This window comes from Danio rerio, chromosome 4 (genome assembly GCF_049306965.1).
Source record: "Danio rerio strain Tuebingen ecotype United States chromosome 4, GRCz12tu, whole genome shotgun sequence".
Taxonomy (NCBI): domain Eukaryota; kingdom Metazoa; phylum Chordata; class Actinopteri; order Cypriniformes; family Danionidae; genus Danio; species Danio rerio.
In genome coordinates this window covers 7,958,744-7,975,063 of record NC_133179.1, presented here as the reverse complement: position 1 = coordinate 7,975,063, position 16,320 = coordinate 7,958,744, and the positions used below count along the sequence as shown (strand labels likewise).

General features: G+C 35.1%; 1 protein-coding gene across 15 annotated transcripts in view; it reads right to left on the bottom strand.

Moving 5' to 3' along the window:
• Nucleotides 1-16,320, bottom strand: part of cald1a (caldesmon 1a) — a 91,366-nt gene that overhangs the window by 14,846 nt on the left and 60,200 nt on the right. For all 15 annotated transcript variants that reach the window (XR_012401433.1, XR_011010876.2, XR_012401435.1 and 12 more), the window contains 6 exon segments: nucleotides 14,994-15,091; nucleotides 11,606-11,867; nucleotides 8,538-8,678; nucleotides 3,177-3,220; nucleotides 1,606-1,681; nucleotides 1,360-1,497 (listed from right to left, as the gene is read on the bottom strand). Coding sequence is in view for 9 of the 15 variants with exons in the window: in NM_001114883.1 (NP_001108355.1) it covers nucleotides 1,360-1,497; nucleotides 1,606-1,681; nucleotides 3,177-3,220; nucleotides 8,538-8,678; nucleotides 11,606-11,867; nucleotides 14,994-15,091 (759 nt within the window). In the remaining 6 variants the exon portion in view is untranslated.

The following is a 16,320-nucleotide window of genomic DNA, read 5'->3' as shown; positions in this document are numbered from 1 at the left end:
TGACAGGAAATGGGTCCATGAGGAAAAGTGGGTTGCTGCTAGAATGGATACAGCTCCGGTTGAAAGTTTTATATTATTTATTAAATGGCCCATTACATTGTGCTCCACTAATACCTACTCCCTATATAGTAATTATTGTCAAAAAATAAATTGGTGCTATATATATATATATATATATATATATATATATATATATATATATATATATATATATTATTATTATTATTATTTATTTATTTATTTATTTTTTTTTGTAGCATGTCAGTTTTTGTCATTAATTGTAATTACATAGTGAGATTATTGTCTGCACAAAGAGTCAGACAACAGCCGGCGCACCACTACTCTGATGATCATCCAGTCTGTCAGGAATGATATGAAGAAACAGAACAAACTGAGACAAACTAAATCCAGAAGAACTTTGGCAACATCTCTAACATGCTTCATAAAACCTACCTGCAAAGCTCAGTACCGTTTAAAGTTATAGGCACTTTAGGCTGTAAAATTAGGATGCACTGCAAAAAATGATTTTCTTACTAAGCTCTTTTGTCTTGTTTCTAGGCCAAATATCTAAGAAAAAAAAATAAATCAAGAACAATTTTTAAGATGAGCAAAACATATAATCTTGTTTTAGGAATAATATGTCAAAATTAAGTCCTTTTTCCTTAAAGCAAGCTAAATAATCAACCAAAGGAGTAAGTAAAATAATCATTTTTTTCCTTTTGACATAAGATTGTTCGCCCCATTGGCAGATAATTTAGCTTGTTTTAATGAAAAACTTGCTTTATTTTGATATATATCATGTTAAAACAAGACTATATGTTTTGCTTGTCTAGAAAATGATTCTTGCTTTGAGAATTTTTAGATATTTGGACTAGAAACAAGACCACTAATCTAAGTAAGAAATCTTGTTTTGCTGTGTGCTTTCAAAAATAATGTGTAAATATATTCTATTTATCAATTAACTTACATTAACTAAATGAAATCTACATTTTGTGTGACCACACTTTGCATTTAAAACACTTGGTACACCACAGTTTTTCAAGTTTGCAGTTTGTAGGTTTTTTTTAAAGCATCTTGGAGATGTTGCCAAATTTCTTCTCCTTTTGCAGACAATAATCTCACGGTATAATTACAATTAATGACAAAAAATAATGTTTGGAATGTAAATTGATATTTCAAACTAGCATGATAAAGAAAAATATAGAAATAACCCACTTTAAACCTTTTTTTTTTTTTTTGGTGAAAACACTAGTAGTCAAATCTTTTTCACAGTACTGTATATAGACCCATTCAAAATTGTCTGCAGCTGTATCCCTTCTATCCCTTCATGGTTTATTCATACGGATGAATATCCCAAACCTTATTGGTGGAAGCTGGGCTCCCGCCAGAGCTGAAGACATTTCCCTTCTCAAACATGCTCTTGATGTTGCGAATGCCGTCCGTCACCATTGGAAGATCTATGGCGCCTGATCTGGGAGATCTGACCTCCTTGTTGCCCTGAACGGAGAGAGATATGCGGAAGGAAAAAGTGGAGATGAGCATGTGTCGTTTCCTTTAGATTGATCATGTGTGCGTGCTGAGTTGGAGAGATGATGTAGTGCTCACCTGCACCGCGGTGGTGTACTGCTCTAATCGGTTATCAATCTTAGACACCACAGGAGTGTGAGACGCCTTCACAGAACTGACAACACACACACACACACACACACACACACACACACAAATGTCAATAAACAATTTATGCGTGACAAATAATAGACGGATGGATGGATGGATGGATGGATGGATGGATGGATGGATGGACGGATAAAGATACAGACTATGAATGGATGGGTGGACAGAACAACGGATAGATAGATAGATAGATAGATCAAATGACGGATGGATGGATGGATGGATGGATGGATGGATGGATGGATAGAATGACGGATGAATGGATGGATGGATGAATGGATGGATGGAGATACAGACTAGATGGATGGATGGATAGATGAATGGATGGAGATACAGACTAGATGGATGGATGGATAGATGAATGGATGGAGATACAGACTAGATGGATGGATGAATGGATGGATGGAGATACAGACTGGATGGATGGATGGATGGATGGATGGATGGAGATACAGACTAGACTAATGGATGGATAGATAGATGGATGGATGGAGATCCAGAGTGGATGGATGGATGGATGGATGGATGGAGATACAGACTAGACTAATGGATGGATAGATAGATGGATGGATGGAGATCCAGAGTGGATGGATGGATGGATGGATGGATGGATGGAGATACAGACTAGATGGATGGATGGATAGATGGATGGATGGAGATACAGACTAGATGGATAGATGGATGGATGGACGGATGGAGATACAGACTAGATGGATGGATGGATAGATAGATGGATGAATGGAGATGCAGACTAGATGGATGGATATATAGATAGATAAAGATACAGACTATAGATGGATGGATGGATGGATGGATGGATGGATGGATGGATGAATGGAGATACAGACTAAATATGGATGGATGAATAGATGGATGGGTGGGTAGGTAGGTAGGTAGGTAGGTAGGTAGGTAGATAGATAGACAGACAGACAGACAGACAGACAGATAGATAGATAGATAGATAGATAGATGATAGACAGACAGATAGATAGATAGATAGATAGATAGATAGATAGATAGATAGATAGATAGATAGATAGATAGATAGATAGATAGATAGATAGATAGATAGATAGATAGATAGATAGATAGAACAATGGAGCGATAGATCAATAGATAGATAGACTTCAGTTATTAGTTATTCTTTTTGAGGTGAGGCTGCTGTTGTAAACATCTAATAATGAATTATCAACAAAATTCCAGTGGGTGGATTTATCACAAAGTAAACAGCTGACTTCTGAAATGTTGCGTACATCTTCATTTATACAAACTCGGGGGCGAGTCAACTTAATTAACACTGTGGTAATCAACAATGTGCCACAAATGCTGTGGAAAGAACTTGTTTCGGAACTAGAACATTCATGTAACCCACCAAAAATACTTCACATTAATAATTCATGCAATCTTATTTTTTTAAGAACAGCCCAGTGGCGCCAGCGTTAAACTGAAAAGCATGTTTGCATGGACGAGTCTGTAAGGGAAATAAAAGCACAAGTGATCACCTTTTCTGTGCTGATCTGTTGAGAAATTCTGCCCTTTCACCGATCTGTGGAAAGAAATGAGACAAAAGATAGATTTGAGAAAGGTCACTGGTGCGGCCATGAGGAGAATGCACACAAACACACACGTATACATAGTTTACAGGGACACTCCATCTGTGTAATGTATTTTAGACAGTAAAAAACACTTTTTATATATGACCCTATGCCACCCACAACTTTTTAATTTTGAAAGGCCACATTAAGTATGATTTTAAAGCCATTTTGAATTGAGTGTCCCCTTAAACCAGCTCAATAGAGTACAACTAAGTCATAACCATGTTATTACACAACTTTGTGTACCTGTAAACTGCATAAACCTGTCTCTCTCTCTCACACACAAACATACACATGGTTTACAAGGATACTTCATAGAAGTAATGTATATCATACAATAAAAATGTTATACCCATGTTATTATATAACTGTATCTCTGTGAACCAAACTCTCTCTTTCTCTCTCGCTCACACACACACACACACACACACACATGGTTTACAAGGACACGGCATAGGCATAATGTATTTTTTAAAGTAAAACGCTTATTATACATGGCCCTACGCCACCCAAACGTTTTTAATAAAAAAAACCCTCATTAAGTATAAATTTTATAGCTGTTTTTAATTGAATGTCCCTGTAAACCAGCTTAATAGAGTACAACTAAGCCATACCCATGTTATTATACAACTTTGCATCCCTGTACACCACATTAGCCTCTCACCAGGATTCATGGTTTACAGGGACACTCTATAGGCAAAGTGTATTTTATACTGTAAAAATGCTTATTTTATATGGCACTCTGTTACTACCAAATTCATTTCAAGACCTTATTAAGTATGATTTTATAGCCATTTTATTGATTGTCTCGGTAAACCAGCCTAACCAAGTCATACATGTTATTATGCAACTTTGTGTCCCTGTAAACCACATAAACCTGTACATTCTTCCTCTTTCTTGCTCTCTTTCTCTCATATGTATACATATTTTACAGGGACGCTCCATAGGCGTGATGTATTTTATATTGTAAAAATGCTATCATATATGGCCCTATGCCACTCCCAAATTTTAACTTCAAAAGACCTAATTAAGTATGACTTTATAGCCATTTTGAATTGAATGTCCCTGTTAAACCAGTTTAATAAGAGTACAACTAAATCATACATATGCTATTATGCAACTTTGTGTCCCTGTAAACCCCTGTACATTCTCTCTCTCTCTCTCTCTCTCATACGTATAACATAAGACGCTCCATAGGCTATAGTAATGTATTTTATACAGTAACTACGTCACCCTTATTTATTATTAATTTCAAAAGACCTCATTAAGTATGATTTTATAGCCACTTTGAATTGAATGTCCCTGTAAAACCAGTATAATAAGATTACAACTAAATCATACATATATTATGCAACTTTGTGTCCCTGTAAACCACAAAAACCTGTACACTCTGTCTCCCTCTCTCTCTCTCTCTCTCTCTCTCATATGTATAAAATTGATTACAGAGACGCTTCATAGGCTATAGTAATGTATTTTATACAGTAACTACGCCACCCTATTTTTTAATTTCAAAAGGCCTCATTAAGCATGATTTTATAGCCATTTTGAATTACAGGTATTTAACGTGTGTCCCTGCAAACCAGCTTAATAGAGTACAACTAAGTCATACACGTTATTATACAAACTTATATCCCTGTAAACCACACAAACCTGTACAAACTCTCTCTCTCTCACACACACACACACACACACATGTGTACATGGTTAACAAGGACAATTCATAATGTATCAGACACTCTCTCTCACACACACACACAGTTTGTCGGACTCTGCTATTCTGAGGCAAGAGACTAGTCTGTTCTTTTCAGTATGAAACTGTCACGGGGCCAGGAAAAGCAGGACCCTTTTCAGTCCTCTCTCTCTGTCTTTTTCTCTCTCTTTCTCTCTGTGGGAACCGTGGCCTGTGTTTATGATATATGACAACAGGGCTAAGAGGGGGGAAAGTGTTCCCGTGAAGCAACAACAAAAACCACACAGACAACACACATACACACCACGAAAGTATCTGGAGGAAAAAAAAAAAATTCACTCCCCCCCCTCCTCGACCGAATGTGGGAGTTCCTAAAATACTCCTCAGCAGGAAATTCCCCATTCTCGGGCGCGTTTGAAACGGCTCCGTCAGAATGTGGTTACAGTAATCCTATTAGTCTAATGGTCTTCCTGCGTCGCCCCCACCTACCCCATCAGAATTCTTGCAGACAGCAGATCGGCTTTATCTCGCTAAAACGCCAAAGCGCCATTTTGTATTTTTGGTAAAAAAAGAAAGAAAGGTGGATACCAAAAGGGAAGAGTCTTCAAAACCACTGACAGCAGGAAACTCGTATTCATGCATGTAGGAAAAGCAGGAAAAGACGTTGTGGATCATCAAAACATGTCCTATAATTTGATTATAACTAATTACTCCTTTTATTTCTTAACCTAATATTGATTTCATGTTAAACTGATCTGACTTTCCACAGAATCGAAAGTTTAAAACCACACCAATGCATCACACGGCATGCAGTACATACATACAGAGTACATGATGACAAAGCAGATCTGTGAACGGATCATCTGCATATGATAAATAGGGAAGGCGTTTCGTTCAACGTTGATGTCATGACAAAAATGATGTCATTTCTCATTGCACAATGTCCGCCACGCTAAAATAGCCACATTTTATTAACCTATTTGCTCACCAGCTACTGTTTTTTCAATATATTTTATATGCAACAGGTTTACTGTAGCATGTAACTGAACACTTGAGGTCTTTAGCTCCTTCTCGGGTTATTCTGTTAACTGGGATAAGAGTGTATTCATGCCACTGAGTGAAGGGCTGGATGATCAGTTTCTGAGGTCTTTACTTTACTATGTCTTTCTTTAGAATAGCAGACAATCATTTTACATAATTAGGCTCAGTTATTCCCAAAAACTTTAATTATATTCTCAATTTAAATTTCACAGAAGCAATAAATAAGTTAATGTTATCCAATAACAAGTGGAGGATGCATTCGTTATCTTTAATTGGTTGGGTTAATGCTATTAAAATGGTGTTTTTGCCTAGTTTTGTTTATCTATTCAAGAATTTATCTGCCCCATTCCTTTTTTAAACAACTACACTCTGTTACTTTGCTATTCATTTGGGGTTTACAAGGCACACAGAATTTGGGTTTTTGCAAGGGCCACTTGCAAAAACAAAAAGAGTTGGGTGGCCTAGCACTACCAGTTTTTTGACATTATTATTAAGCAAATAATAGAGCCTTGATGTTTTGGCATTCCAGTGACCAGGATCCTACAAGGCATCCTGCAACCCAAATAGCTAGATATGGAACACAGTCAGTTGTTGGTAGCTCTTTAGCTGCTATTCTTTTTTCTATACCCTTATCTTTAAAGAAGTCACAATGTAAAAATATGGTTGTGCTCAATTCTATTAAAAAATCAATCAAATGAAGAAAGCATTGAACATTACATGCCCCTCAGTGTAAATGCCCATTTGTTGGCAAAACAAAGAATAGAGAAACAAAGGATTGACCACAGTCAAAGATTTTTATATAGATGGGAAATTTGTTAAATGTAGAAGAAAAAAAAATCACTTACTTAAATTTATTATTATTTTTTTCTTATTTGTATAAAAACCTCTTATAGATTGTATAATTGTTTTTGTTCTGTTTTGTACTTTAAATTAAAAATATAAATAAAATAAATGAAATAATTTAAAATAAATTAATATGCCTAAAAGGAAAGGTATTTTATTTTATTTTCAATGTTTTTTCTTGACAAAACAAGTTAAATATTGAGTTAATAACAAGAAAAAATAAGCATATAAATACATAAATACCAAAGAAGAACATTATATGTACTTAACTGCAACACCAGAGAAGCCATTTCCCCCTGGCTTTGCATCTATTACAGAGATTGCAATCGGGTAATGAACTGCCAACTTTTCCAGCATATGTTTTACGCAGCGGATACCCTTCCAACTGCAACCCAGTACTGGGAAAATCCTTAAATTTAATTAATCAATTAAAAAAATATAACAGAACAATATGGGGCTGTTACTTAACAAATGAAGCTAATGTTAGCCAACCAATATTTTCCACCCCAGGCTGTAAAAGAAGGGGCATTTGTTTGTAAAACAGTAATGAATATAAATCTAATTGTCAAATTTTACTAATAACTGCACAGGTTATACAATAAGAAACTGCAGGATTGTTTTCAATTAAATAAATCGGTATCAGCAAGGTTAATCTTTCTTAAAAAGAGACATACTGTATTTAAACATTGCAAAATCAAAACTGCAAAAAATGAAGACAATGCAATGTTCAATACTTTTAAATATGAATATTTAGTAAACGAAATGAACTAAAACATTTGCAATAATGTCTGTGTCTAACAACAGATTAACTTACATGCAGTTAAAATTTAATTTTATATTATTTATTATATTATTATTTCATTTTAAAAGGTATTAAATTTTATTTAATGCAAATTCAGCTTATGTGATCTTAATTAATCTTCATGCCAAAACAATTTATCATAATTTTACTACAGAAAATATGTTATGAAACGTTTAAACAAACAAAAACAAGTTGCGTTACATTAGGCTTTTTACATCAAAATAAGAAGACAATTCTAAAACTTTTAATAGAAAAAACTTATGTTAATCCATAATTATGTAGAAATTATGTATCTTGCTTATTATATTATATTATTCAATTACTCATTTTCCTTCGGCTTGGTCTTTATTTCAGGGGAATGAACCACCATCTATTCCAGCATATGTTGAACTCAACGGATGCCCTTCCAGCCACAACCCAGTACTGGGAAATACCCACACACACTCATTCACAAACATTAAGGATAATTTTTTCTTTATTCAATTCACCTACACCGTATTATATTATATTATATTATATTATATTATATTATATTATATTATATTATATTATATTATATTATATTATATTATATTATATTATATTATATTATATTATATTATTTAAGTGAAAGCATACATTTTCAGTGCATTGCATTACATTTTAACCAAAGCAGTGGCCAAAATCACATCTCTTTTGTACTTGCAACAACTGCAGTAACTGTGAAACCGTAGTGGACAATAGTAACAAAGGGTATTATTCCCTTAAACTAGCACAGGCACGCTTCAGCGCACAATCCAACACCAGCTGCATTAACACACAATCATCAAGTTGTTCTCCTCCTCATTATGTTTACAAGCTATGGCGGATGATTATGTGGGGACAGTGTGTTCCTCGGACAGCAGCGACTGACCTTCAGTGAGGATCCTCTGGGACTGACACACTTAAAAGGCTTTCTGGCCTCTCCGTCCACTGAATCCTCCACTTTCTGACGCTTTTCGGCCGCCTCTGCTCTTCTCTTCTCTATCTCCTCCTTCATCCTCCTCTTTTCCTCCTGAAGAAGAAAGCGAACACAGGTTTGTGAGCTCACGGGCACAATTCACAAATAAAAAGAGGAATGGAATGAACCAAAATGGATGGACTGAATGATAGATGATTAAAGGAATCAATCAATAAAAAAATGAACCAATGGTGGATGAATGGAATAAACTAAGAAACAAACGACAGGCAGACGGTGTGAATAGACAGACAGACATAATGATGGATGGATGAAACGATAGAGCGAAGAAAGGATGCAATAATAATAAACTAATGAGAAATAAACATAACAAATGAAAAAACAAATAATTGATCAATGGAATGGACAAAAAGAGCATGGATAGATGAATGGATGGAATGATAGATGCAACAAATTATAAATAGATAGATAGACAGACATATAGATAAATTGAGGAATAGATGCATGGGACCAAAAAGAAAAACAGATAGAACAAATGAATGATGGATGGATGGATGGATGGATGGACAGACAATTGATCAAATGAAAGGATGATAGAACATTAGAAATAACGATAGAGCTATAAAAAATGACAAAAGTATACAAATGATAGATAAATCAAATGAAGAAACATATGAATGGATGGATGGATTAATAAATTGAATAAACAAGGAAATGGTGGATGAATGGATTGAATGATAGATTGAACAAGCAAGATGGATGGATGGAACGACGGATGGATGGATGGATAAATGGATGGATGGATAGATGGATAGAACGACAGATGGATGATGAATAGATGCAATAAATGGATGGACGGATGGATAGATAAAGATACAAACTATGGATGGATAGATAGATGATGGATGGATAAATGAAAAATAAATACAAAAACAAATGAATAAACAAAGGAATGGATGGATTGAAGGATAGATTGAATGATAGATGGACAGATAAACGGACGGACGGACGGACAGACAGACAGACAGAAAGATAGACTGATAGATGGACAGATAGACAGACAGATAGATAGATAGATAGATAGATAGATAGATAGATAGATAGATAGATAGATAGATAGATAGATAGATAGATAGATAGATAGATAGATAGATAGATAGATAGATAGATAGATAGACAGAGGATGGAATGAACAAATGAACCAAATACCTAATGATGAATAAGGACAAACAAACGAATAATAGAGGGAACAAACAGTCTAATGAACGAACGATAAATTAACAAATGAATGAAAAGTGGTCGGATGGGAGGACAGAATAAGCAAATAAACAAAGAAATGATTGACGGATGTAAGAGACAAATGAACTTTCTATTGACAGACTGACTTATATTAGTTCTTTTATGAGCTGTAAAGCACTCTGAATAGATATTTTAGAGGCTGGAATTGCAGTTTTAGAAAATATTAAGCAATAAACGAGCATCGCAATAAACGAGCATATGATAATGAGACGAGCGAACAACATAAAGTGAGACTGTGTCTATCTTTGTGGAAGCGTAATGTGAACTGGCAGCCGTCTGCATTCCACAGCATCTGGGAAATCATAAAGAAGCCTTTTTATTTACACCCCCGTTTTTGGCACAGGCTGCCAGCATCAGCACGGGGGCCTCTAATCTCTAATTAGTCCTTTTTTTTCATTTGATGCCTCTGTTCATTGGAAACAAGGAACATATTTGCATTACAATGCTGAGCGCAGGCCTCCACAAGGCGACACGGCTGAGATTCGTAGACAGCCCGAGTCTGACACCCATGTGCAGCCGTGTGGAACTCACACTGGCCACCATCACACACTCATGCTCATGTACATCAGGAGGAATTAGGCTAAAGGATGAGGGTTTTCAGTTTTGACACGCTGAGAGAAAGAGAGAACTAAAAACATGACTTTTTATGCTTGTTCAAACTACTTATTTAAAGATAAGATATTTAGATATTATAGATATTTTAGATAGATAGATAGATAGATAGATAGATAGATAGATAGATAGATAGACGGACGGACGGACGGACGGACAGACAGACAGACAGACAGACAGACAGACAGACAGACAGATAGATAGATAGATAGATAGATAGATAGACGGATAGATGAATAGATAGATAGATGAATATATGGATGGATAGGTGGATAGATAGACGGATGGAACTAGATAGATAGATAGATAGATAGATAGATAGATAGATAGATAGATAGATAGATAGATGGATGGATGGATGGATGGATGGATGGATGGATGGATGGATGGATGGATGGATGGATGGATAAAACAAATTATGGATGGATGAATGGATGGATTAATTGAACAAACTAAAATTATAGATAGACAGATAGACGGATAGACGGATAGATAGACGGATGGATAGATGGATGGATGGATGGATAGATAGATAGATAGATAGATAGATAGATAGATAGATAGATAGATAGATAGATAGATAGATAGATAGATAGATAGATAGATAGATAGATAGATAGATAGATAGATAGATAGATAGATAGATAGATAGATGGATGGATGGATGGATGGATGGATGGATGGATGGATGGATGGATGGATGGATGGATGGATGGATGGATGGATGGATGGATGGATGGATGGATGGATGGATGGATAAAACAAATTATGGATGGATGAATGGATGGATTAATTGAACAAACTAAAATTATAGATAGACAGATAGACGGATAGACGGATAGATAGACGGATGGATAGATGGATGGATGGATGGATGGATAGATAGATAGATAGATAGATAGATAGATAGATAGATAGATAGATAGATAGATAGATAGATAGATAGATAGATAGATAGATAGATGGATAGAAAACAAGTGACACACACCTACACAACCACAAACTCCAACACAAACAAACACCCACACAAGCACGCACACTGACACACACACACACACACACACACACACACACACACACACACACACACACACACACACACACAGACAGACCTCCTCTCTGGTTTTCCTGTCAGCCTCGTCCTGCTTCCTCCGCCGCTCCTCCTCCTCCAGCACCTTCCTCCTCTCCTCCCTCTTCCTCTTCAGCTCCTCCAGCTCCACCTCGGCCTCCTGCTGCTTCTGCCGCATCTTCTCAAACTCCTCGCTCTCCATCTCATCTCTCCTCCTCTTCAGCTCCTCCAGCTTCCTCTCCGCCTCCAGACGCGCATCTTCATCGTCTGCGTCCGGCGCCTCGGGAGAACGCAAACTGCCTCGGCTGAGATAATAAACAAACACACTCGGGTTAAACACACAACATGTTCTGTAACGTGTGAAGATTATTCCGACGCAGGCTCTGTCAATGTGATCTAAGGTGACCAAAGCCTCCGGTTTCAGCCTTCAGGACAACAGTGTATCGGGTAACCAGAGACAAACACTTCATCGTCAGGCTTGGGTTGTGCAATATGGCCATATATATTGGATGGTGTTACACCCTGTGCGGTATGAAGGAAGGAAAAAGGGCTAACATTATATATTTTGTGTGTGTGTGTATTTTTTTGTCACATTTTTCAAATCTAAAGGTGCCCTATAAAGAAAATCTGCGTACACCTAGGCCTTAGGCATAGTCGAATAATAAGAAATCAGTGTAGACCATTTGAATGTAGCAATGTCACTGGCCCATGAACATTTCCTGCTTGTTGTCAAACTATTTTGTAACTGTAACAAGAGGCAATTTAGTCATATCTTCATGTTAAAACAGCCATCATAACATTATTTAGCAATATTTGGACCTTTTTAAATTCTTCGAAGCAATGAAAATTAAAAACGTAATACTGGACGCATGTTGGGACCATTGTTATTGTTTACACTCCTGAAAATGGTCTATATGGAAATGGCCATATACCGTGAGCCTCAAACACCACAACTCCTCATGTTAAATCCACAAGTGTAAAACCCACGGCAAATCAAAACACAAAGCACACTGTTGCATGACTCACAGACCACAGTGGTGTCATCAGCCACGTCATCACATTACTAGCCAAAACACAGACTGAAATGTTAATCTAGGGTCATTAATATGCACACCTCAGGCTACGTTTGATCAATCACAACGTTTCCTAGTGAGACAACAATGATCGTTTTCCTCCCTCAGTTACTTTTAAGTTAATATTTAACTTACTATGCATGTAGGACTTTTATTTTAAAAACAGTCATGTCAGGACACAAAATGCAGGATTTACAGATAATAGATTTATTCAGCAACACTCTATCTATAGATGGATGGATGGATGGATAGATCAAATTATGGATGGGTGGAGATATATAGATAGATAGACAGACAGACAGACAGACAGACAGACAGACAGACAGACAGACAGACAGACAGACAGACAGACAGATAGACAGATAGATAGATAGATAGATAGATAGATAGATAGATAGATAGATAGATAGATAGATAGATAGATAGATAGATAGATAGATAGATAGATAGATAGATAGATAGATAGATAGATAGAACAAATCAAAAAATAATGGATGGAAGGATCAAATTATAGATGGTTCGAGTCCCGGTTGGACCACTTGGCATTTCTGTGTGAAGTTTGCACAGGTTTTCTCCAGGTTCTCTAGTTTTCCCAACAGTCCAAAAACATTCGCTATAGGTTAACTGGATAAACTAAATTGGCCATAGTGTATGAGTGTGTGTAAATCTGAAAGTGTGTAGGTGTTTCCCAGTACTGGGTTGCAGCTGGAAGGGCATCTGTTGTGTAAAGCATATGCCAGAATAGTCAGCTGGATGACCCCTGATGAATAAGGGACCAAGGAAAATGAATGAATTAATAATTTAAAATAAATGAATTAATAATTTAAAATGACTATAAACTGATTAGAGTAATGGCACACTTTAGTGTGATCGTTATTAGTATACAGTATGAGATGGATCATATTGTAATATGAAATTATTCACGAATCGCCCAGTCCGACTTACAAGGTCAAAAACAGATCAACGCAGACATGTGGAATGGGGTTGCTTTGTCTGCGTGGTCATTTTAAAGTTGTGTATGTGCACACTGGGAACATTTTTATTTGCTTTTAACAACTTCCTGTCATGTAAATGGTTGGAGTGTTGGATAAATGTTTAGATGTGGGCGAGTAGATGTATATGATGGAAAAGATCACTTTTTCCATGAGGCCACAGAGGAATGCATCAAAACTATATTTTTAGGGTTGGTTATTGGTGCAAAGGGGAAATTCTTTTATTAGTAACTAATAAATTATTTGATATTTGAATTTTGAAGGAATTTATTGATATGTTTGTGTTATGGTCAAAAGGATTGAGTATTTCTTAAAAAAGGAAAAGAAAAAAGACATGATGAATAAATCTGTCTGTTCTAATTCTTTATTAGAAAACTATAAAATTATTTCTTACATACACCATTTAAATTTTTTCCCTAATAATATTAAAAATAAATATAAAAATGTAGAATTTCATTTTCTGAATATTTTTTTTCTTATTTTTGTTTATTTTTAATTATAAAAAAATTCTCCCCAAATAATTTAATAATTTAATATAAATTTTATTATTATGCATTTAAATTGCCACAGTATTTTTTTTATTAAATAATATTGATTTCAGAAATACATTCTTCAAATGTAAAATAAATATAAAATAAATATAAAATATATTCTATTTAATCAAATATTAAAAAAACACAACCCCAAATCATTGATTACTTGTATAAATTGTTTATTTTTATGCATTAAAAATGCCACAATATTTTTCATTAAATAATATTGGTTGCAGAAATATTTTTTTCAATGTAAAATAAATATAAAATAAATATAAAAAATATATAATTTTATTCAATATTAAAAAACACCACCCCGAATAATTTAATAATATTATATAACTATTATTATTTTGCATTTAAATTGCCACAACAATTTTTATTAAATAATAAGAATTATAAAAATGCATACGAATAAGAAAAGTAAATAGCTGTTGTAAATTTAAAAAAAAAAAAAAAAAAAAAAAAAAAAATATATATATATATATATATATATATATATATATATATATATATATATATATGTGTGTGCTATCAATTGTGAAAGATGAGTCTAAAATGATAATTATGTGTATATTCGAACTGCAAAAAAATAAATAAATTAAATTAAAAATAAATTAAATTTGAATTAAAAATCCACTAATAAAATAAACTAATGGAGCTACACAAATAAATTTAATATAATAATAATAATATTTTTTAGGACATTTTCCTGCTGTGATTTCCACATCTACAGGCGGCCAAATGTTTAATTCCGTGAACTCTAAACTGTTTGGAAAAAGAAAGCCTGGACCGTCCTAACACAATCATCAATTGTTTATATGAGCACTGACCTGAAAGTCCTCTCGGCTTTCTTGTGTTTGGGAGGACTGTCCTCGCACACTCCTCCGTTGGGCTGTTTATTCTTCCTCATCACATCTTCGTCTTCCATCTGCACACACACAAGCAGAACTGAGTGATGTGTGGATAGGATATGCATGTGTGTGTGTGAGAGAGAGAGAAAATAGATGTGAGCTGGAAGTTTGGAAGGGTGCCGTCGATTCACTCACTAGATAAATGATGAACAGTACATGTGTTCACACAAACACACACACTCGCCTTCAACTCCCAAAAGACATGCAGCAAGCCGTGAACACACAGTGTGTAACCGCATATCATTGATCACACCATTCGCATTTAAAACCTTTTCATGTGAAACGCACTGGTGGTGCACACACAACACGCCGTGCTCAAACTGTAGTGTGCGAAGTGATTTAAGATTTTGGGGAGGAACATTTGATGGATGCATTTCTAAAAACTGTCAGGATTGGATCCAAGACCTCATGAAATGGTTTGATTTGTTTACTAATTTATTAAATAGTCAAATATCTTTCATTTGGGACTGCAATATTTATATATTTGAACTAATTAACCTAGTTGAGCCTTTAGATGTCACTTTAAGCTAAATATCTAGAAAAATGTAGTCATTAGTGATATGCGGATCGATACTAAAATATTGATGTGTTTGATACCAGCTTTGTTTGTTCTAGAACAGGGGTTCCCAAACTTTTTTATTCCGGGACCCACCTAGGCAAGTAATTCAAGACCCACCATAATATTTTAATATGGAAAAATAATGTATGTATTACGTTTTGTAAAAATAATAGAGTAAAAAATGTATCCATTTAAAGCAGTCAAAAATATATGGTGTGTGGCTTTTTGGATTTTGCGATTCGATGTGCACAAAATGAGGCTGGAAGTGCTTTTCGTGGGATGCTGGCTGTAACTGATCATTTCTTGTTGACAAACAACTCTTCTTTTTTAGAAGAGAATATGACCAACCTTTGTTGGCATATGCAGAATGTTTTGTTGTCAATTGTCGTTTAAATTTTAAGGGTTTCATGTAAGCACTTGCAAGCTTTTCTAAGCATAAAAGACAATGCTGGACTTCCTCACCCTCTGGATCTCGACCGGCAATAAAACTGAGATCGAGGTAGGACTGATCATATTTTTGTGTGGCTCCTTTTTAGATTCGGTTTGATCTGAAGATGTATCAGAAGTCTGCGATGCTTTTAATAGTAAGATCTATAATAACACTGAAATAATACTGAAACGGTAAGGCGTTTTATAATGACCAAAACAACATTTCAGATGTTTTACAGTGTGCTCAGCCTGATGGTT